Genomic DNA, 23,552 nt, shown 5'->3' on the forward strand with positions numbered 1-23,552 from the left:
TGAGTTCCACATTTAATATGGTCACACCTTTTCATTCGTCGTCTTATGTTGTTTTGATATTAATGACTACATAACCCCACCAGAATATTCTAATTAAATGCACATATTTTTTATATCTATACTACAGGTAGAATATTTGTTTATATATATATATATATGTGTGCGTTTATGTGTCTGTATAATAATTTATTTGTTCAGAAACAATACTTTGGAATACTTTGTTTACTCATCTCTCTAAAGGTAGGTTGGTTGGTAGGTAGATAGTATCTGCTGATATCTGCTTCTGCATGAGACAATGTTGTTATTGCCGGTGTTGGTGTTGCTGTTTATTTGTTTTAGGAATGGCATCATCCTTGTATTTTTATAAAGAAAAACAAATGTCAAGGAGTTTGAGTCATTTTTTTTAAATAATGAATTTGTATATAACCGCTTTTTTTTCTATGCCGAAATTCTTGAGAAATGTTTAACGTCAAATTTGATGATGAAATTAGGTTATATTTTATTCAAAATTTTTAATTAGGAATATTAAAGTTTAGAAAATAAAAAATTATCGTCATGAACATGTACTTCTGTTGCACCAACTGATCGATCGATCTTTTTTGTTGTTGCAGTCGATATCTTCTCAAGAAGTCGACAGACACCACCTCGAACCAACAACATCTAACATGGTTTTATTTTTTAATTATTTCCCATCATCATCGTGTACAACTCTTTAATTACTTCTTTTGTTTATCTTTTATTGTCTATTGTTTTTTTTGCTGTTGTTTTTTTTCGAAATTCCTATAGGTATTTATCATCACTTATTTTGCATTCCATAACGAACCTTTAAATGAAACACTATCGTTCGTGGCACTACTTTTTTTTTAATTATTTGATTATTCCCAATGATAACACAACGAACAACCGCCACCTCCACCACTTAATGGAATTTAATATTGAGATACAAGCCGCTGCTAACAATTTTTAATTTTAGTTATGTAAATTTGTGAGATAGGGTGCTGAAATTTGTCTGCAGGCGGATCCAAAGAGCCCCATATAATGGTAAAATTTACGATATTTTCGGGAATTCAGGACTCGCCTTTCAAGCAAATTGACTGTAATTTGGTATGTTAGGTTCTTATTAGGTACCAACTCTTGCCAAAAATATTCAAAATTGTGTCAATTTAAGGATGGCCCCCATATAAGGGTAACAACCCCCAAATATTGAAATATCCGATTTGGCTGTAATTTGCTATTTTCGGATCTCACTAGGTTCTCGATTCTCACTCACCAATAAGTTCGGCGCCTAACACCTTATTATACCCTCCAACTGCTTCGAAATATTCACCATAAAATTCTAAGTCGATTTATGCGAATAGGTCTGGCTGTCCGTGTTTCTTTCTGGTGAAATCAGGGATATATCGCTATGGTATGGTATAGCCCCCCATATAACGATACCCCCAAATATTCGATATTATGGGAATTTTTGACCTTTTTTCCAACCGAAGTGGCGGCAATTTGCTACATTTGGTTCTCCTTGTATGTCAAATCTCCCTACCAAAAATAATCAATATTGGTAGTAAATTTTCCAACTAAAAATTATCAATATTGGTCCACCGTTTAGAGGAGACCCCATATAAAAACGCTACATTAATAAGTTCTGTATTTTGGGGAGCTTCAGCACATGTTTCAAACAATTTGGAAACAATTTCATATTTTAGATTATCATAAAGTAGAAAATTTCCCTTCCAAAAATTATCAACATTGGCCCATATTTCGGTACTTTGGGGTTTTGAACATGTTATTCAACCAAATTGGCTCTAATTTGATTTTTCGGGTTCCGAGGGGTGTCAAATCTTCCTGCTAAAAATTACCAATATTGGTCCACTTTTCAGGGAATCCTCCATATAACGCTACATGCCATGTTTCGGAATTTTGCGGAGCTTGTACTCCGGCTTCAATCAAATTATGTATAATTTTATATTTTAGAATCTCATTGAATAGAAAATCTCTCGACCAAAAATTATCAATATCGGTCTAAGTTTCCGTGTAGGCCACTTAAAATGGTAACCCCCCAATATTCGGTGTTTTGGGAAGTTTCCTATGGCAATCCATCGTCCTACTAAAAACAGTCTATAGTGTTTCACTAAACGCTAAAAACGACGAGGAAAATTCACTTAAAATTGATTCAGCTCCTATGGGTTATCCAGAGATATCCGAATTTCGAGAGAAAAAGAAAATCTTCAAGAGGTTTTGAGTACTCATAATATTTTTGGAAGCTTTATTTTCAGTTTACAGTTTCGATTTCTAACACGTCTTCTGCAGATCTTCAATAAATTTTAGACTTTCTCTGTTAGGAGGAATTTTTTTGTTTGCGTAGAAGGAAGATATCAAGCCTCTATTTTTAATATATAGCTTTCAATATAATGATTTCAAAAGACAAACGAACATGGTTAAATAGACATATAATTTTATTCAGATCAAAAATATACACGTTATATGGGGTCTCATGCGAATATTTCGATACTTTGCAAACGGTTTAACACATTTAATATGCGCTCCAACTTATAAAGGGAAAAAAGCCGGTTTACACAACAAAATGCGCCAAATAAAGCAAATTTATGATTTCAGTTCTATTTGACGTATATGTGTTAATTTTTTGTGGAATGTATTTTGCGAATGGGTTCAGGATTGATGGAGGGATAAAGTCAACCATTTGTATGAATAAGAAAAACAATGTTCTCATCATTCTCCACTCTTTGATATGTTATAAAATTTTTCTCCCTTTCAAATTTTCTTATTTGATTAATCCTCTAATAAAAATGCGTGTTTTACATTCGGTGTGGTGGTGGCATTCATTTCATTCCCTCAATGATGATCAGCTGTTGCCACCAGCCAACATAATTTACACACACACATTTTCCCCATTACGAACTTGTTTTTTGTATCTCTGGGGAAAACTAACTTTCTCATTCCATATAGATTTTGGCTACATTCAACTGGCTTTTCCACAATTTCCATTAATGTATTGTTTGTCGGTTATTTTTTTTTTCTTTTGTAATACAATGACCTTATTTTCTTCTGCTAACTGCAATTAAATTATTTTTTTTTCAAATGTGGCTTTTGATCCCACCAGAAGCCTACCCATCCACATCTCCCAAAGCAACTCGCACATTATAACCTATATTTTTAAATGGGTTTTAACTTGTATGAATGCATGTTCTTTTCTTTGTTTCCCATTCTCACTCTCTTCTGTGGCCATACCACGTTTTCTGGTTGGTGTCTGTTTTGCGATATCCATTTTGTTCATTTATTCCCCTATAAAGCTTCATTCATGTTACGCACATTTAGTTGATAAAGAAAAACGAATGATGAACATAAAACCCCTATGAAAGCCGCGCCACCAATAACAACAAAAACATGAACAGACCAGGCAACACTCACTCACCCATATATGAGGTACTCCCGGTATGTGTGTGACTGTGTGTGTTGTACTAATTTAACTGGTCTCTCGGGTTTCGTTTACTCGTTTTTATATTTTGTGAACGATTGAAGGAGTATTGGGAGCTCATTTGGAGCCTAGGGAGATTAGGCACTGTGAGAGAAATAAAATGAGACACTGTTATTCAATTTTAAAACTTGAAGATCATAAAAAGTTCGTTGTTTTTTCTGTATCTGCATAGCTATGTATGTATGCAAGTAGTTATGTATGGCTGTATGCCTGTTGAACTTAATGCTGATATGCGTTTGCAAGCCATATCTTGTTTTTTGTTGGGTTAAATAACAAAAATAAAAAATTAAATATCTGGGCATTACCATGGTACTGGTTTGCCGCCTATTTGGTTAGATGGGAAATTTTGGAGACCGAAAGACATAGCTAATAGCTCCAATTTTTTTTCTTAAATACATATCTCAAACATCTTCATAATTACTTTTGTTATCAACACTACTACTATTGTTGTTGCTTTTTTCTTTTTGTCTCTTCTTTGGTATATCATCAAATATTTATTTGCCCTTTTTATTAAGTGCGCTACGGCATTGGAATTTATTTTTCTCATCTTCTTCACTTGGTAAAATAATTTCCCCACCCTTGCTTACTATTTTCGTTCATTTCGACTTTTTTTGTGTTAAACCAAGTGTATTTTTATTACTCGACTCTCAGTGACACCATTATTCATTCTCTCTCTATCTTGCTTATTCTCTCAGTTGTTAAAACACCAACTTGTTGTTGCTTGGTTAAAAAAAGCAACACAAAATGAATACTCGTAAGGCCAAACGACGACCGGCCATGGTCGTCGTCCCATAAGATCTCCAGCAAAAGCAAGCAACGATCATAACTGTCGGCATACATTCATATGTGAGTGTGTGTGTGCGTGTTTGCTTGGGAGTGCGTCAGCAGAAGCTGCAGTAGTAGGCAACAATAACAACAAACAGTAAGAACAACACAACTTCAGTCAAACTTAATAATAACGGTGGTGTTGCTAACTCTCCATTATTGGGAAATCGTAATAGTTTTGAGGTGCTTTAACTAAAAATCCTATAACTTTTGTAGTTATTGTCGGATTTTAACAAATGAGGTATTAAAATGTATGGAAGACATTGGGGAATATTTTCATTATACTATCACATTTATTTTACATTTATGAAGTTTGTTTACTAAAATGTTTATAATTTTTGTAGTTATTGCCGGTTCTAACGAATGGGATATATATATATGTAGGAAACAGGCCAGTTCAGAAAACAGATTATGAAATATGGTCCGTCTAATGCATTGTACTGAGCATAAGACAAAATTATTAAAAAAAGTGATTTCAGAGTACAGATTTCATACCAATGCCAATTACTCAAGTATTTTAAGTTTTTTGTTTGATGGAAAAGATTCTCGTGGCTTTGTGAGAAGACACTAATGAAGAATATAATCCGTTGATCATCACTCCTTGAGGAAGATTTACACAGAATTTCATGTATTAAAAAAATGTATTAATTTAAATAATAAATATTTTTTAAAGTATGTTGGTAGATTTTTCAATTCCTTGGAATATTTTTTTTTTATATTTTTCAGCATAGATCTAAATGCTGTTTTATTTAAAGGACAATATTTGTGATTCTAGTTGCCGTTTAGGGATCGATTTTTTGTATGGAAAAGTCTAAAAGTCGAAGTCGAATTTTGATCTATGAGGAAATCACAAAGTGGACCTTTAACGATCGACTTTCGATGTTCTTCATTCATACTTAGTTTATTTTCATAAAGCTCAAAATTCTCAAAAATTACATATTTCAGAACTTTATCTCGTCAGCTGACAATAATTCAGATAAAAAAAAAAATAAAATTTGTAGTCGATTTTGCACTTGTCAATCTGAAATATAACCCTTTCAGTGTCAAAAAAAATTGTCGGAATAAAAATCTAAAATTTTGTATTTAAAATCCTATAAAGGCATAGAGTTTAGAAAATATCAATTTTAATTTTAACCCTCGGACAGTTTCGTCTGTCTATGAGGAAATCACAAAGTGGACCTTTAACGATCGACTTTCGATGTTCTTCATTCATACATAGTTTATTTTCATAAAGCTCAAAATTCTCAAAAATTACATACTTCAGAACTTTATCTCGTCAGCTGACAACAATTCAGATAAAAAAAAAATAAAATTTGTAGTCGATTTTGCACTTGTCAATCTGAAATTTAACCCTTTCAGTGTCAAAAAAAAAAAAAAAAAAAAAATGTCGGAATAAAAATCTAAAATTTTGTATTTAAAATCCTATAAAGGCATAGAGTTTAGAAAATATCAATTTTAATTTTAACCCTCGGACAGTTTCGTCTGTCTTTCAGTAAAAGCAAAAACATCAATAGTAACGGTACATAGGATAACCGAAAAATCGCAAAGAAAGAGAGTACTTTTAAATATCGAATATATTCGACAAAAACACTGAAAGCAACACTGGGTTAAGCAATGTTTTTGTAGAATTATTGTAGGACAAAAAATCTCTTCTTGTGGTATTTAGTTTACTGTTCAAAAAAACAACCAAGGATATATTTTATAAAAATATTCCTCATTCGAATAGACTGACAAAAGACATGGCCCCTCAAAAATGACCTTCAGATATATATAATTTTCCTTCCAAACATTAGAGTTACTAGTAAAAATCATTGTCACGCCATAAATCAAAACCCTATGGTTAATTTTCCCCCTTCTGATTTCTTAATGTACTCGCCAAGGGTTTTCATCTACATAAGTCATTTTCTAACTCCCAAACTCTTGTTATAAATCGTCTTTAAAAATTTGCAAACTTTCCAACAAATAAATATTTGAAGTTGAATGAGAAAAAACGCCACATTGTCAACACTGACTTCACCATTTATCTTGACAACAATAACAACAATAATACTGGCTTTTTTTATTTCATTCCGTGTACACTTAACTACCAAAGTTGTGTTGACACATACACACACAAACACACTCGCACACAGAGGAGTCACACTGGCGCAGCTGCAGCAGCTTTAGGCGCAACAGACAGGCAGCAACAACAACAACCAACACTCAGTTGTTATTGTTGTTGTTGTGTGAAGTCACACAACAAAAATAGCAGCGGCGGCGGCGGCGACGAACGACAGTAACTTTGAATTTCAGTTCACAAAAAAAATTATTGCCATTTAGTTGGCAGAGAACTCGCTTTCGCGTACGATCGTTGACAACGGCAAACACGCAGATCAGAAAAAGTCGGAAAACAAGAAACGGAAAACGGAACTGAGAGAAGAAATAGAAAAAAAAACAAGAAACACAAAACGGACGGTGTTCACTTCAATTCATTGAAAAAAGGCATTTTCCCCTCTTCTGTATTCTTTTTTAGTGCCAGTGTTGCGCATTTTCTTTCTTTCGATTTTTTTTTGTTCTAAACCGGGATTTCCTTTTCGCCGCTTACCACTTACTTTCGTAGTGAAATAAAACAAGAAAAATTAATTTTTTTAAATAAAAATTGAGAAAAAAGGTGTGTGTTGTAATTATTATTTTTTTTTTAAAGAAAAAAATTTGGAAAATTTTCCATGTGATTTTTTTGGTGAACAAAGAAAATTTTAATTAAAAAAACAAATAAATTTAAAAAATATATATATTTATTAAAAGTATCGGGTGAGCTATTGAAAAATGTAGTCAGCGAAAAAAAAATCATAAGACACTTGGACTTTGATCGTCATCATCAATTTATTTATGAACAATTGCTAATTACTTTTCAGTTGAAGAACATGAAATAATACAAAAAGAAACAGAAAAAAACATCTGTGCAAACTCCTTTTCCAATACTTGGCAACAATGAACAAATGGATATAAAAAAAAAAAAATAATTTAATCATGTGTGCAAAAATACTCAAAATCATCTTAAAAAATTATGAATGAGAATTTAATAAAGATCTCAATTCTTCGTTATTAATACGGAATTTCTTTTCCATGATGAAAAGAGATCAAGCCTTACTTTCTCTTCTCAGATGAGAATTTGTTTTTTAGTTCGTTATTTTGTGTCATTTCATTTGTGTGAAAGCAAACAGTTATTTAATCATGTTTGTGCAAAAATGTCAAAGCAAAAAGTTTTTTTTATCATGTTTGTGCAAAAATTACCATTATTTTTGTTCTAATTTTATTACAGTGATAAAATCACTCAAATTTTTTGACTGCAGTTATAAATTTATGAATGAACAAATTTATTAAGAAATTATTGTTCTCTCGTGAAACAAGCTTCCTTTAAATATGGGATTTATTCTTTATCAATAGAAACGCCTTACTTTCTCTCTTCTCAGCTCAAATTTCTTCTTTAATGTCTTGAATTGTGATATTAATATGGTCAAGAGAAAGCCCTTTTATTCTTATAAGAATCACATAAAGGAAATTAAGGGTGAATTCTAACTCTCTTACTCCCAATATTGTGCCTCTTTATTACTACAGAGTTTGTAAACAACATGGTACTCCATTACATTGTTACGGTATTATTAAAAGAAATTGGAGAAATGTTATTTATTAAGGAAATGAGAAAAGTGTTCTTTTTCTATGTTGACGACTTTTGAGTAAACTAAAGCTTTTGTGAATTAGAAAAGAAAATCGAGTCCTATGGAAAATATGAAGAAGAAACATTTAACCCTTCAATGATCAATAAAGTCATTTTTATTGTAAAAAATCTTGATAATATGTGGAATGCAAAATTTTCAAATTTGAGCCTGAATGGACTTCTTAAAGGAGGATATTGAAAAAAATAAATATTTATGAGTTGTAATAATATTTATATCGGTATTCTTCATGATGGAAAAAAATTCAGATTTTTTGTTCCAATGCTGACAAAATTGAACAGACCGATTTATGTATTCAGGAAAAATAGAGGGAGGTCACGAAATATTCGGCATAGCACACATTTTAGTACACTGATCATCATATCCCGACTACCAGAAACGATCTTATAGGCGTATCGTCACGAAATACTTGCATGTAAATTCTATTCAGGCCAAAAAATCGGCCAGCGATCGGTTACTAAACAACTATCTCGAAACTCTGCACAATTTTCCAATTCTGATCTTCTGTTCGGAAATTGGAATGTTTTGTCGAAAAAAGAATCGAAATTCAGCTAAGAATTTTGGTATTCCTGGAAAATGTTGCTATATCTTTTGTGAATAAGTTCTGAATCCACCAGGTACATTGAATATTAAATTAGCACCAATACGGCTGAAAATTGCGCGAAGAACCATAGAAATTACTAAAATATAGCGGATCAATTTTATGCAGACTATATCAAAACATCAGCAAATGGGGGTTTTCGACTTTCAATAATTCAAAATTTCATAATCATCACATAATTAATATTGTGTCCTTAAGGAACAGATTTTTATTCAAATTTTGAAAAAGTTCAGAACTTCAGGAAAGAACCGAGTCAATTGATCTATTCCGCAAAAGCAACGATCGATATTTGGTCCGGTTCATTCGTTCATCTAGCTCTTTTTGATGTAATCGTTCTTCCGTTTATTGACCGAATTAATAGTTAAGTACCAATAAATTATTAAACTATGGAACTAAATGAATTATGGTTTGATGTTCCCTTTGCGGAATGAATCGAAAAAGACTAAAACGATCCAGAACCGTAATTTTTTAATCTATTAATGTCGGGTTCTTTCCGTTAAAATATTTTCGCTTTAAGAGAAGATATCAGGGCCATTATGATCCCACAAAAATATATGCTTATCCGTTTATTCGTTTTCCAGCCACAATTAAAATTTGATGTTTGATATTCATAAAAGAAATGATTAAAATAAAAATTTGGACATCCTTAAAATATTCTGAATTTTATATTTGATATTCTGCTATACAATATTTTTAAAATCAGTCTAATTTTCTTTCCTCTTCTTCTGCAAAAAAGCGGCCTAATAATGTTTAATGCTTATATATGCATTCCAACCAACTTTGTTATATAACAATTATACATGTTGTGTTTTTTTTTTATAACGTCTCCCCAACATTTTTATGAAATAATTGGGCAGCATAATTGTTATCACCATATTGTGGCGGTAATTATGCACCCTTTTTCTTGGACTCTTGATGACTTTATTTTTTTCCCCCTTTTATTGCTTTTCATGTCGAAATTGTTCACAAAAATTGTTCATAAATAAGAAAATAGAATAAAATTATTACAAAAACTACTCAAACAAGTGAAAATATGTATTCCATTGTTTACTTGTGCGCTTTGAATGTACCAATAAAATTCTCATTGACTTGATTTTATTTGGTTACCTATATAGACTTAGCATGCAAGTGACACTTGAGTAGGAATACTTTTATTCTAAGAATAATAACTTCTGATGTGTGACAGTAAATCCTTTCGTATCTTGTCAATACATAACAAAACTTTTTTTATAATTAAGGAAGCTCCTTCTTTTCGTGTATTAGGAGTTATTCCGTGCTGTATAAAATTGTATTATTTTTTTTGTTTTTGTAAACAAGTGTGAACTATAAAATTCCGCAAACACTGCAACAAAAATTCCAAACAAATATATTTTTCTTTTCATTCATATTAAACCACTAGTAGTTTGTGGTTCGTCGTCTAGTCTCTTTGTCAACAGTTCAAGCAACAACATTTATGTTTTAGGAGTCTTTCATTTCAAGTTTTTTTCTTCGTCTATACATGCAGTGGTTTTTGCCGGGGAATGTGGTTTTAAAGCAGAACTAAGAAAATACAATTAAATAGTTTTGTGGTATTTCTTGTTTAGTTTTTTTTTTGCCCCTCTGTTCTAATGTTTGACATACTTTCTCAGTTATCTCTTCTCTACTAATATACAAATATGTATATTAATATGTTTGTATGAATATTTTATGGAGAATTTATATTACGAGGCCAGTTCGGAAAGTTCTTAGCCTAGCACAAAAGCGTCTAAATAATCTAACAAATACACGCTCTGATTACCTTTAACAAATATTATGTAAAAATCCATGTTCCAATTACTCCGATTCAAAAATATTCTTTAAAAAAATCGACCTCCTACCATTTCAAAAATATTTTTTTAAAAATCCACTCTACGATTACCCTTCTAGAAATGTATGCTCTCCTTTCCTTAATTTTTTTCTAAATCATGTGTAGATTTTTTTTAGTATTATATAGTATCCTTGCAAAAAATATTTTTTAAATATCTACGCATCGAATACCCTTACAAAAAATACTCTTCAAAAATATATATTTTTATATATTATTTCATATTTTTTATTATCAATATTTCAATTCCCAACCCTGTTACAGACATAAAGTGTAAAATCCACCTTATCTTCAATGTTATTGACAGCAGAGTTGCATGCTGTGGTGTAGTAACGACCCAGGCCTTCAATACACAACTAGCAACTGAGCTGTTGTGTGTGTGCAGTAATTAAAAACAAAAATGACAGATGATATGTTTACACATTAGCCTTGAAAATAACTTCACGATTTCTAATAAGCAATTCTATTTTTATTTTCATTTTATTTAGTTTTTTGTTTATCTCGTCTTCAAGCATCCCCACTTGAAAATAAAAACGCTTAAAAATCATGATGATATTAATTTTATTTTTGTTTTTTTACACCCATTACACATTGTTGAGCTTACTTGAGGAGCTATACGAAACACGCAATGTTTTTGTACTTCAACAGTTTTTTGTATCTTGGGGAAGGGGGGCAAATTGAAGTAATAACTAATTTTAAAGAAAATAAAAAATAATAACGATACACGAGATGAATTATTTTGAAAAATAAAAATAGAATTATTTTTATTGCAATTTTTTTAAAGGCGTTTTATTATAGATCGCATTTGTTGTTTTTGTTGTTGTGAAAACAAAAGTCAGTCATTGCTTGTCGTCGCCGCCGCTATCATAAATATATCGTGAGTACATTTGAAAAGTAATTTTGTACTTCGAACATATCCGACAACACCTTGAACTTTAGACATCGGAAATAGTTGAACAACATAATTATACGATAACTAAACTATGATTGCCAGTCGCACTCTGCTTCAACCCATAAAAATATTGTTTTCGTTATAATAGCGTTATATTGGAAATATATGTAAAGAAAGGAGAAATTGCTAATTTAAAAAAAGAAAAATAAGTCTATGAAAAAATTTATATATTTTTTAAATTTTATCGGAGATTTAAACCTTTTCTTTGCAAAACCATTTTTAAATGGCTATCTGTAGCTCAAAAATAAAAAAAATATCAAGGACTTACGAATCTAAAAATCCATTATGTTAGATTTAATAGAGATAAATATCAAAAAATATTCTTTAAAAATCTAAGCTCCAATTACCTTTCTAAAAAATATTCTTTAAAAAAAATCTACGCCTCCTACAGATCTTAAAAAAATATTCTTTAAAAATCTAAGCTCCGATTACTTTTCTAAAAAATATTCTTTAAAAAAATAATCTCCGACTACCCTTTCAAAAATATTCTTTAAAAATCTACGCTCCCATCAACCTTCCAACAATATTCTATAAAAAATCTAAGCTCCTATTACCTTTCCAAAAAATATTCTTAAAAAATTAAACTCCGATTACCCTTCCCAAAAATATTCTTAAAAAATTAATCTCCGATTACCTTTCCCAAAATTTTCTTTAACAAATTACGCTCCGATTAGCCTTCCAATAATATTCTTTAAAAAATCTACGCTCCGGTCAATAAAGTCAAAAATCAACAAAATTTAAAAATCGACCTGACCCTTCCAAAAATATCCTCTAAAAATTGACCTTACCCTTCCAAAAATATTCTTCAAAAATCTACGCTCCGATTACCCTTCCATAATTATGTATTGAAAAATCTACGCTCCGATTATGCTTCCAAAAATATCATTTAAAAGATCTACGCTCCCATCAACCTTCCAACAATATTCTATAAAAAATCTAAGCTCCTATTACCTTTCCAAAAAATATTCTTAAAACATTAAGCTCCGATTACCCTTCCCAAAAATATTCTTAAAAAATTAAGCTCCCATTACCTTTCCCAAAATTTTCTTTAACAAATTACGCTCCGATTAGCCTTCCAATAATATTCTTTAAAAAATCTACGCTCCGGTCAATATAGTCAAAAATCAACAAAATCTAAAAATCGACCTGACCCTTCCAAAAATATCCTCTAAAAATCGACCTTACCCTTCCAAAATTATTCTTCAAAAATCTACGCTCCGATTACCCTTCCAAAATTATTCATTGAAAAATCTACGCTCCGATTACGCTTCCAAAAATATCATTTAAAAGATCTACGCTCCGATTACCCTCTCAAAAATATTATTTAAAAGATCTTACCTGCGATTACTCTTCCAAAAATACCATTTAAAAGATCTTCGCTCCGATTATCCTTCCAATAATATCATTTAAAAGATCTACGCACCGATTACCCTTCCAAAATTATTCTTTAAAAAAACTACGCACTGATTAACCTTCCAAAAATATTCTTTAAAAAATCTACGCTCCGATTACCCTTCCAAAAATATAATTTAAAAGATCTTAGCTCCGATTATCCTTCCAATAATATCATTTAAAAGATCTACGCACCGATTACCCTTCCAAAATTATTCTTTAAAAAAACTACGCACTGATTAACCTTCCAAAAATATTCTTTAAAAAATCTACGCTCCGATTACCCTTCCAAAAATATAATTTAAAAGATCTTAGCTCCGATTACTCTTCCAAAAATATCATTTAAAAGATCTGCGCTCCGATTACCCTTCCAAAAATATTATTTAAAAGATCTTAGCTCCGATTACCCTTCCAAAAGTATAATTTAAAACATCTGCGATTACCCTTTCAAAAATATCATTTAAAAGATCTTAGCTCCGATTACCCTTCCAAAAATATCATTTAAAAGATCTGCGCTCCGATTATCCTTCCAATAATATCATTTAAAAGATCTACGCACCGATTACACTTCCAAAATTATTCTTTAAAAAAATCTACGCTCTGATTACCTTTCCAAAAATATTCTTTAAAAAATCTACGCTCCGATTACCCTTCCAAAAAATATTAGTGTGTATTTTTCAATATTTTTTAAATGCCTTCACCTCGAAGGACCATCGATGATGGACATGTAATGCTTACAAAATATTTTGTTTGATTTTCTAAAATGTATATTTTTTGATAAAAAATTCTAATAAATATTTTGTCATTGCCTTTTAGTTCTATAATTGCCGATTTTCAAAATAATATTTTGTCACAACTTTTTGTGATATATTGAATTAAAAAAAAATGAAAAAAAACACTAAATTAGCAACACCTAATTTCAATTTGGTTGTATTAATTTTCTTTCTTTATGTGTGACATGCTCTTCAAAGGCGTTAATTGTCATTTCAAATCAATTAGGTGTAAAATCGACACTTTAGTAGCTCGCCTAAGCAAGCCTCTTTTACACCACAATTTATCATTTACTAAGAGATGACATTATTTTCACAATTTTTATTCTCATAAGCAATTTAGAAAATAATATTCTATTTGAATGAAAATAATAAATAATTTTCCTCCTCATTACAATCAATAATGTGTGATTTATTGATTTTTATAAAATACTAAAAATATATTTAAAAAACGCTAAATTAGCAACACCTAATTTCAATTTTCTAGCTTTATGTGTGACATGTTCTTCTAAGGCGTTAATTGTCATTTCAAATCAATTAGGTGTAAAATCGACACTTATGTAGCTCTTTTACACCTCAAGCCTCTTTTACACCACAATTTTATCATAAAGGAAGAGGCGATATTATTTTCTCATTATTTATTCATATTAGAATTGAGAAAATAATTTCCTATTAAATGAAAATCATAAATAATTTTCCTTCTCATTACAATCAATAATGGCCTGGCTGTCAATATGTGGGGGAAAGTATGTCATTGTTCATAAATCATTATTCAAAAAAAAAAAAGCGATCTCTTGCAGTTATTTTCCAACGATGGATAATGTGTGACAATTGTCACAGATGACAAGAGAGAAAGAGGGGAGAGAGAATGGAAATTCCAATGACAACAAATAAATTATTAGTAAATTCCATTAGCAGCCGGTGTGATGAGGGAGGGATGTCACCATAAAGAAAGAAGACTTGTTGCTTCTGCACCACGAACAAGAATTAGTATTGACACAATTCTGTTGTCAAACCGGCACCGATCAACGGGAATCAGTCGCCGCTCTTCTACTGAAAGCATATCTAGGCAAACAACATGTGAGTTGTTTGAGGAGGGGGAAGAGCAAACATCTAGCTGGAACAAAAGACAAGACAAGATCTGTGTACCCCTTTAAATCATCTTTGTTTTTTTTTTTTTTGTTTTTTTGGGTGGAGAGCTTCTCTAGCCAAGAGAAGATTTGTAAAACTGGTTACAAAATAAACAAGAAAACCAAACACTTGTTTTTTCAAGCTTTCTCAACAACAACAGCAAAAACAACAAATAAACCACACACACTATGTGGACCGGTTACTTCGATGGAAACAGTCATTTGTTGGTCATCACCATCCATTCACCATTGTTTAAATTTATGTGTTAGCCTCCCAAAATGATGACGACAGACTCTCCTCACCCCAAAAACATGACAAGTTTTTGTTGTTTTCTTTTATTTTCCTTTTTTTGTTTTATTGTTGTCTCCAAGAATGAATGACGACGACTGGCTAGGTTAGCAGACTGGGGCTGTTGTGAGCTGATCGTGTTGCGTCTTCTCTTACTCTGTTTTGAGTCATGCAATGTGGTGTGATGGTGGGATACAGTGACATGTGATCTTGGTAATTAAGAAAAAAGTCATTGTACAGCATTACCACAACCGCCACCCTAAGTTAAAAAAAAAAAAAATACTGACAAAACAATGACGTCTATTTTTATTTTGCTCTTGGGTGTAGACAACATTTTCTCTCGCATAATATTTTACAAAAAATTTTGAAAATTTCAAACGTTTCAGAATTAAGAAAGTAGATTTTTTAAATATATTTGAAATATAATCGGATCCTAATAAGTGTATATTTTGAAGAATTTCCATAGCTACAAATGTATTCTTTGGTCTTTTATACTATTGTAAGATTTGTTTAAGCCGATATTACACGCAAAAAACTAAAAAATTTGTTTTTTTGGAAAATTGAAATTAACCAGAAGTTTAATAGAACACGGTAATTCTTCAGATAGAAGTGATTCTATAGAATATCCATGAAATAAAATTTTAATAAATTTCTGAGTACCCTTAGAAAATCTTCACAGAAGACTTATAAATTATAAAAATGAAATTTAATTATATTCGGAGCTATTCATGTGACATAATCCCTCAATATTATTTAACGGACAAATAGGGCTGTATAATAACAACAGCAGCAACACTAACAATAAAAGAATTTCTACAAAACGTGTTAAAATTTCAAATTTAGTTATTGTGTGTTTCCCTCTAAAAAGTAAATTCCACGAAACGTGCAAATTTGCCAAACAACAACCAAGTTCGATCCTAATTTGGAAAGAATTAACGATGGCGTTGTCAAACACTTTGTTAAGTTGTCGTTGTTTGAGAATGATTTATTTTTTTGGTGTTCAAAAAATAACCGACAATTTTTATTTTCAAGTGATTCATTGGAAACCATAATTACCAGAATAAAAAAAAAACACCCAAACTCAACACACCAACACTTGAATCAATATACAAAAGGCAAATTACGATGAAGAGGGGGAGAGTCAATTAAAATTTTGCTGCTACTGCCTGCCGCTACCTTGAAATAAATTCCCAGCCACAGCGACGTGGTTTGCTAATTAATTGCAATGTTGGTGTTTGTTGTTGCTGTTTTTGGGTTTTATTAAACAAAAAAAATATGAATAAATAAAATAAATTTTTAAATTTAAAATGACACATAAAAAGCCGGCAAATTATTGTAGGTTGTATGTAGCGGATATTTTTTATGTTATGTTAGGCAAGAGTATCCGTAAATATTCCCTCAGACTTCTTAGTTTTGCATTTGTCATTTAAAAATAGGTGACGAATTTGTATTTGAAGTTTTGTTTTTCTAACTGAATTTATTTGAATACTGTATTCAATCACCAACCACTCACAACAGAAGGTCTTTTATTGAGTGTATTATTTAAGTTATATTTTTAGTGTTGAAAATATTGTGGCATTTTTTCGTTATCGGAAATAATAAAAATGCCATCATCAATTAAAAAAAACGTGGAGTTTAAAAAAATATATTTCTCAAAGGCCAAAAGGGATCAGGGATCAAACAAAGAAGAAACCGCTGTAACCGCCGTTTTTACATTTTCGAGAACTGGGAAAAAGGTTCTCTTAAAAACGGAATTTTTCACATATGAGCACTTTGAACTATCGTGTAATAACGACTTCAATAACTCTCACAGAACTATTTTTATAGGCAGAAAATTTTATAGAGAACTTCTAACCACCTCATTTAAAAAATATATATTTCATCCATGCCTTAAAAATACTGTCAAAAAAATATTTCAGAGCTGAGCCGTTCGCATTTATTCATGTTTGGTGTAATATCGATTCTTCCTATGTAAATATAGGTTATCTCAGAGAAATTGTAGAGTTGAAAATCAAGACGTTTTCAATTTTCCTATCCTGATGAAGCCAAGATAAATGGGATATATATGTCCACAGGCGCCAATAGCCCCCAAATATAACAGGACCAGTAAATATTCAGTACTTTGAGCTGGATTTGAATGTATTTTGAAAATGTGCATTCTCATTAGATACCGAATAATTGAGTGATCAATATTTTTGACATTTTTTTGAAATACTTTTCCCCTCAGTTTTTATTCTATTTTTGTAAATTATCACCATCGGGCAAAATATATTTGTTAATGATTTGACAATGAATGTCATTTTTGGCGCCCAACGTGAGGCAAAAAATGAAAATATTTTCATTATGGAGAATGTGGCAATGAATTAAAATTGATTCAAATTGATTCTTCAATTTAATCACCATTCACACATATTAGTTTGATAGAATTTGTTGGCGCCCAAGGTGGGACCATATATGTTTTCTCAGTTTTTCTACTTGTTTTTCCCAACAACCAACTGTCATCTAACCATCAACCTCAAATAATCAGCCAAAATCATTCACAAATATCACAACACAATGAATGCAATTTTTGGCGCCCAACGTGAGGCCAAATAAAAAGAAATTTCTGTATAGGGAATGCGACAATGAATTACAATTGCAATTTTGATGTTATTTTTTTAGTTCAATCTCCATTCACACATTATTGGTTTGACATTTGATAAAGTACAATTTTGTAGGCGCCCAACATGGGACCATATATCTTTCCTCAATTTTTCTGCTTGTTTTTCCAACAACCAACTGCCAACTAACAAATGAAAAAATGCCAAATGAAATAAATGTAATTGTTGGCGCCCAACGTGAGAAAATAATATATTTTTCTTTTTGAGGAATGCAACAATGAATTACAATTGCAATTCTGATTTTAATTGAGTTTTTTAGTTTAATCACCATTCACACACATTAGTTTGATATATTTTTTTGGCGCCCAACGTGGGGCCATATATCTTTTCTTAGTTTTTTCACCTATTTTTCCAGCAACCAACTGCCAAATATCACAAAACGACAATGCAATTTTTGACGCTCATCGTGAGTCAATAGACAAATTTTTTTATTATTGGGAATGCGACAATGAATCATAATTTTGATTTTAATTTATTTTTTATTTTAATTACCATTATCAAATGTTAGTTTGAAATTTGTTAACGAACATCATTGGCATAAATCAAAACACGATGAGGGCTACTTTTGGCGCCCAACGTTAAGCCAAATAATATCTTCATTTTGGGGGAATGCCACAATGCAAAACAATTTTGATTTTAATTTATTTTTTGGTGTAATCACCATTCACACATGTTACACTTTTGGCGCCCAACATGGGGCCATTATATCTATTCTCGATTTTGCCTACTTGTTTTTCCCAGCAACCAACTGCCAACCATCACCATCTAATAATCGATCAAAATCATTCACATATATCACAATACAGTGAAGGCCACTTTTGGCGCCCAACGTGAGGCTAAAAAAAATATATATGTATAATTTTGGCAATGATTTACAATTTTGATTTTAATTTATTTTTTTATAGTTTAATCACCATTTAGTTTGATATTTGTTAGTCTAGAATTTTTGGCGCCCAACGTGGGGCCATATAACAACCAACATTGATGTGGTTAAAAAAAATACAAACCGATCTTGGTCGGCCTACATTTTTTATATTTTTTAAAAATATTTTATTGCATCCGATTTTTATCGACATGATTAATTTTTCGATTTTACTCCATATTGAAATATTTTTTCTTATGCAATTGTTTACATTTAGAAGCTCCCGGAAGAGTGAGTTCTTTTTTTTCAAAATGTAGAAATAATTCTATGAATTTCCTACGATCTGGCTCTATTCTAAATCATGACAATATCACTCCAATACTTTTTTTCATAAATACGTGGCTCGGATGTATTCAAAATTTCTTTTACAATTATTCTTATTTACAAAATTGGGATTTTCTTGGAAATTGGCACGCTTTAGGTATGTTTCGTAGAAATATATTATATTAAAATCCGCATTATTCAGAATTTTATTGTGTATAAATTTTGAATATATATTTACAGATCTGTTTTTAATACACAAAATCAAACGCAATCTCTATTTAAGACACATAAGAAACTGGAATGGAGGATTGCTGTAATGTCTTAAATTTATTGCAAAATCTTCCTCTGCTTATAGTCATAGACGAATATGACAAGAAGATTTTGAAAAATATATAAATATAATTGTGCAGTATCATATAGTTGTTAATATAATCCTGCTAATTTGTTCATTCGATATCATCTTGTATGTATTCCCAGTTAATTTTGTTTACTCTCTCTATTTTTCTCTCTCATTTGATCGATTGATTTTATTTGTCACCATATCATATGCAGCAGCCGACTCATGCCAAAGCACCACCACCAACACCTAATAATTTAGACCTATCTTTAATTAAGACAAAATCATTCACATAAAACAGTGGATGACATATTGGCGCCCAACGTGGGGCAACCATTTATTTTGTCCTTAGTCATTTGGTTAATGTAAATATTAATTACGATTTCAAATTTGAATTATTTTATATTTCAACAAATCATTTACACTTACTTTTTTTTGTTTGGCGCCCAACGTGGGGCCATATATTTTCTCTCTCCATTTTTTCTTCTATATTGGGGAAATGTGTACCGCAAAAACATAAAAAGCAACTGTAGATCTCTGACCTCTGTAACCCCCATACGTTTTTGTTTTAAATTAATTTAATTTTTTAATTTCCTTCTCAGTGATCCTTTTGGATTGTTGAATTTTTTAATTTCCTTTTTTGTTGTTTTTGTTTTTTTTTACTACCACTACTACCACTTTTTTAACGTTGTATAGTTAGATATTAGATTGTTTTTTTAATTCAAAACAAATTTGCAAAATTCAATTCAAATTTTCTTACAGTCTTCTCTTCTTCTTCTCCATTGCTTTATATTTACAATTCCAGAAACCACAAAAAAATTTCACATGACAGGCAAAACTTAAACAGGCTACTACTTCAACTACTTCCAAGTACAACAAGAACAACAAAGATTACAACAAACTTCTCTATACAGACAAAGACGCATCAGAGTCAGAATCGGTGTCATTCGATCATTCGGTTTGACACAGTTGTTCTCCGAACATGTTTTATGCACACATTATATTGGCCAAAAAAGGCCCTTTGGCAAGAGTATGGCTGGCGGCACATTGGGACAAAAAAATCACAAAGGCTCATGTCTTTGAGACGAACATTGAGAAATCCGTCGAGGGCATTATGCAGCCCAAGGTGAAATTGGCGTTGCGCACCTCCGGTCACCTGTTGTTGGGTGTGGTCCGCATCTATTCGCGCAAGGCCAAATATCTACTGGCCGATTGTAATGAGGCCTTTGTCAAAATCAAAATGGCCTTTCGTCCGGGCATGGTTGATCTGCCGGAGGGCCATCGCGAGGCGAATGTCAATGCCATTACATTGCCGGAGGTATTTCATGATTTCGATACGGCCTTGCCGGAACTCAACGATATCGATATTGAGGCACAATTTGCCATGAATCAATCGCGGGCCGATGAGATCACAATGCGTGAAGATTATGGCAGTATGTCGCATTCGTTGCACGATGATGGTTTCGGGGACATTGGATTTGGTAGTGACACGCCGGATATGGTGCGTGATCACTTGGATTCGCATATGAATGATCAGCTGTTCGAGGATGAAGTTATGCCGCACATGGGTAGGAGTAGCGCCGCTGGAGGAGGGGCTGAGGGTCATGAGGCCAGCATCAGTCTCAATGAGCCCAGTCATATGTCTCAGCCGCGTTTGGATGATATCGAGGAGGCCGATGGGTTTGGTGATGAATTTGGCCAACCGGAACTATTTGGTGATGAGCTATTTGGGGAACCGCCACGTTTAGATGCAGAGGTACAACAGCGCTTGGAAAATCTCCCAATAATTGAAGATTCTGATGATGATCATTTCGATGTCAGGGCTCCATCCCCGGCCTCCTCATGTCCCGGCTCCCCCTTGCCGGCCCATCAAAATGAAGATGACCATGCCCAAATGGAATCGCCCAACAAACAACCACCCCAAGAGCAGGTCGATGAGAATTTGGAACAATCCACCCTCTTGCAGAATGAAGAAGAAAGTTTCGCCCTGGCCCCCATAGAGGCCTCAGCCTATAAGGGCATCACGAAGAATGCCAAACGCAAGCGTAAACTTATTGTCGATGAGGTCAAAAATATTTCCGGTGAGGAGATGAAAGCCCAGCTGGCCAATACCTCGGATATTGTGACCATACTCGATCTGGCACCACCCACCAAACGTCTGATGTACTGGAAAGAAACGGGAGGAGTGGAAAAACTGTTCTCCCTACCCTCTCGCATGATACCGGCCCGTGTCCTAATGATAAACTATAATCGTCACTTGATTTCACGTTTCACCCCGCTGGAAGATTTCACCTGTTTGGGTCCGGCCGATATGTTGGCCCTCGATCACATCCAAAATGAAAATGACAATGATGCCAATGCGATTATTACCAAAAAGGGTGGTCGCAAACGTAAATTGGATGCCATCACAAATGAAACGGTGGTTGCAGCCGCCGCCGCAGACACAACCCTAACCCAACAGAATGTCTCCCTGCCCGAACAGGTGAGAGAACAGGAGAGTGGGATCAATGCCACCGCTGATTCTCTGCGTTTGGATGTGGCTGGAGGTGTTGGTCACAATGACTCTACCCTACCGCCCGCGGAGGTCACCATCTATGACAATTGTCAACGTAGCCCGAATCCCATGTTTGCCCTCAACGACATTCACAATTTGGATAATCTGAATAGTACCCTGCCCAGCGACTTGGGTAACTTACACCACGATCTGGACAATGATCACGACTTCGATCATGTCAATATGACACCGGGTAATTTACATCATGGACAAATGACACCCCACCATCCGGAAATTGAGGCCATTGAATCAATACCAAATCTCCCTGTCGATCAAATATCCTCGATACTAAAGGAGGCGGAAAATATGCCGCAACAGGACAACAACGCCGCGAACACCACCACAAATAATATTGCCACCAGTTTGGCTTCCGATTGGAATGATTGCCCACCACCACAGACACCTACTCCCGCCGCCGCTCCCTCCTTTGAAATACCCAATGCCCCACATGAGGAACAACAGGAAGATGAAACCAGTGAACAATTTGAAGAACGTGTCCTCAATAAGCGTGCCGCTCAAATGTTCTATGCCGTTAAAAATCGCATGGTTCAACAGGATTGCCTCGTCCTGTCGGAACTGACGGGCAACAACACCCGCAAACAGGCTGCCCAGAAATTCTATTCCCTGTTGGTGTTGAAAAAATTCCGTGCCCTAAATATTACCCAAGAAGGACCCTATGCGGATATTGTTATAACGCGGGGCAGCCTATTCGATAATCCTAAGCTATAAATTGATTTTAATTTTATTTCTATTTCTATTTTTTTATTATATTTGAATTACAATCACAAACATTTTTTTCCATTTCTTTGTAACCCTTTTATTTGATCATAATTATTTCTATATTATTTTCGACAAAAATGAGCATGTTTTTAATATTATTATAATAAGAAAAACAAATCGAAAAACAAAACCACAACAAACAAAACAAAAATAACAATTTTAATTATAGTAAAAATTTCCAACATGTTTTTAAAAATATAAAAAAAATGTTGTTTTATTTTTGGAAAAGAAGGGAATCAAGAAATGATTTATTTTTTAAGGGAGTATTGTTCGGAATTTGAAATCGAAATTTAATAGAAAAAAGTCGATTCAAAACACACCAAGTAAAGCCCTTTGGCAAGAGTATAGCTGGCATCACATTGAGAAAAAATTTCACAAAGGCTCATGTTTTTGAGACCAATTGTTACATTTGTGGCGCCCAAAATGGGGCCAACATACATTTTTATACAGGTTTTTGGGTCACGCCATTATGTAAAAAACATCCTGCTTTTTTACGAATAGTTGGCGCCCAACGTGGATTTCACATCATATATATTATATTTGGCTGAGGGTTTTTTAAGAAATTGAGGATTTCTTTTTTCCAATAGAAACAAATGGTCTCAGCCTTTGCTGATTTTTTCTATTATAACTGTTTGGAATAACTGCTATATATGATCAACCCTCACTATTTTCCTTCAGGGTATCAAGTAATAATTGAATTTATCGTCCATTACGATCACAGTCTGTCAAATATCTTCTAAATTCATTTTTTTTAATTTTTGGCGCCCAACGTGGGGTCCACATTTAAATGAAAATTGTCATGCTCCAATGGAGTCACCCAATAAACAGCCACCCTAAAAACAAGTCGAAGAGAATTTGGAACTATCCAACCTCTTCCAAATATCTTCTAAATTCATTTTTTTTAATTTTTGGCGCCCAACGTGGGGTCCACATTCAAATGAAAATTGTCATGCTCCAATGGAGTCACCCAATAAACAGCCACCCTAAAAACAAGTCGAAGAGAATTTGGAACTATCCAACCTCTTGG

General features: G+C 32.8%; 1 protein-coding gene across 1 annotated transcript; it reads left to right on the top strand.

Annotated features, from left to right (window-relative positions):
• The first annotated feature begins 20,173 nt into the window (after positions 1-20,173).
• LOC133329322 (double-strand-break repair protein rad21 homolog) lies at positions 20,174-22,487 on the top strand. The gene has a single exon (XM_061537810.1). The coding sequence runs from the start codon at positions 20,174-20,176 to the stop codon at positions 22,472-22,474; it is 2,301 nt and encodes a 766-aa protein (XP_061393794.1). The 3' UTR covers positions 22,475-22,487.
• The last annotated feature ends 1,065 nt before the right edge of the window (positions 22,488-23,552 follow it).

The sequence above is a fragment of the Musca vetustissima genome, unplaced genomic scaffold (assembly GCF_032173495.1).
Source record: "Musca vetustissima isolate MV318-11 ecotype Yass unplaced genomic scaffold, APGP_CSIRO_Mvet_v1 utg12127, whole genome shotgun sequence".
In the NCBI taxonomy this organism is placed as follows: domain Eukaryota; kingdom Metazoa; phylum Arthropoda; class Insecta; order Diptera; family Muscidae; genus Musca; species Musca vetustissima.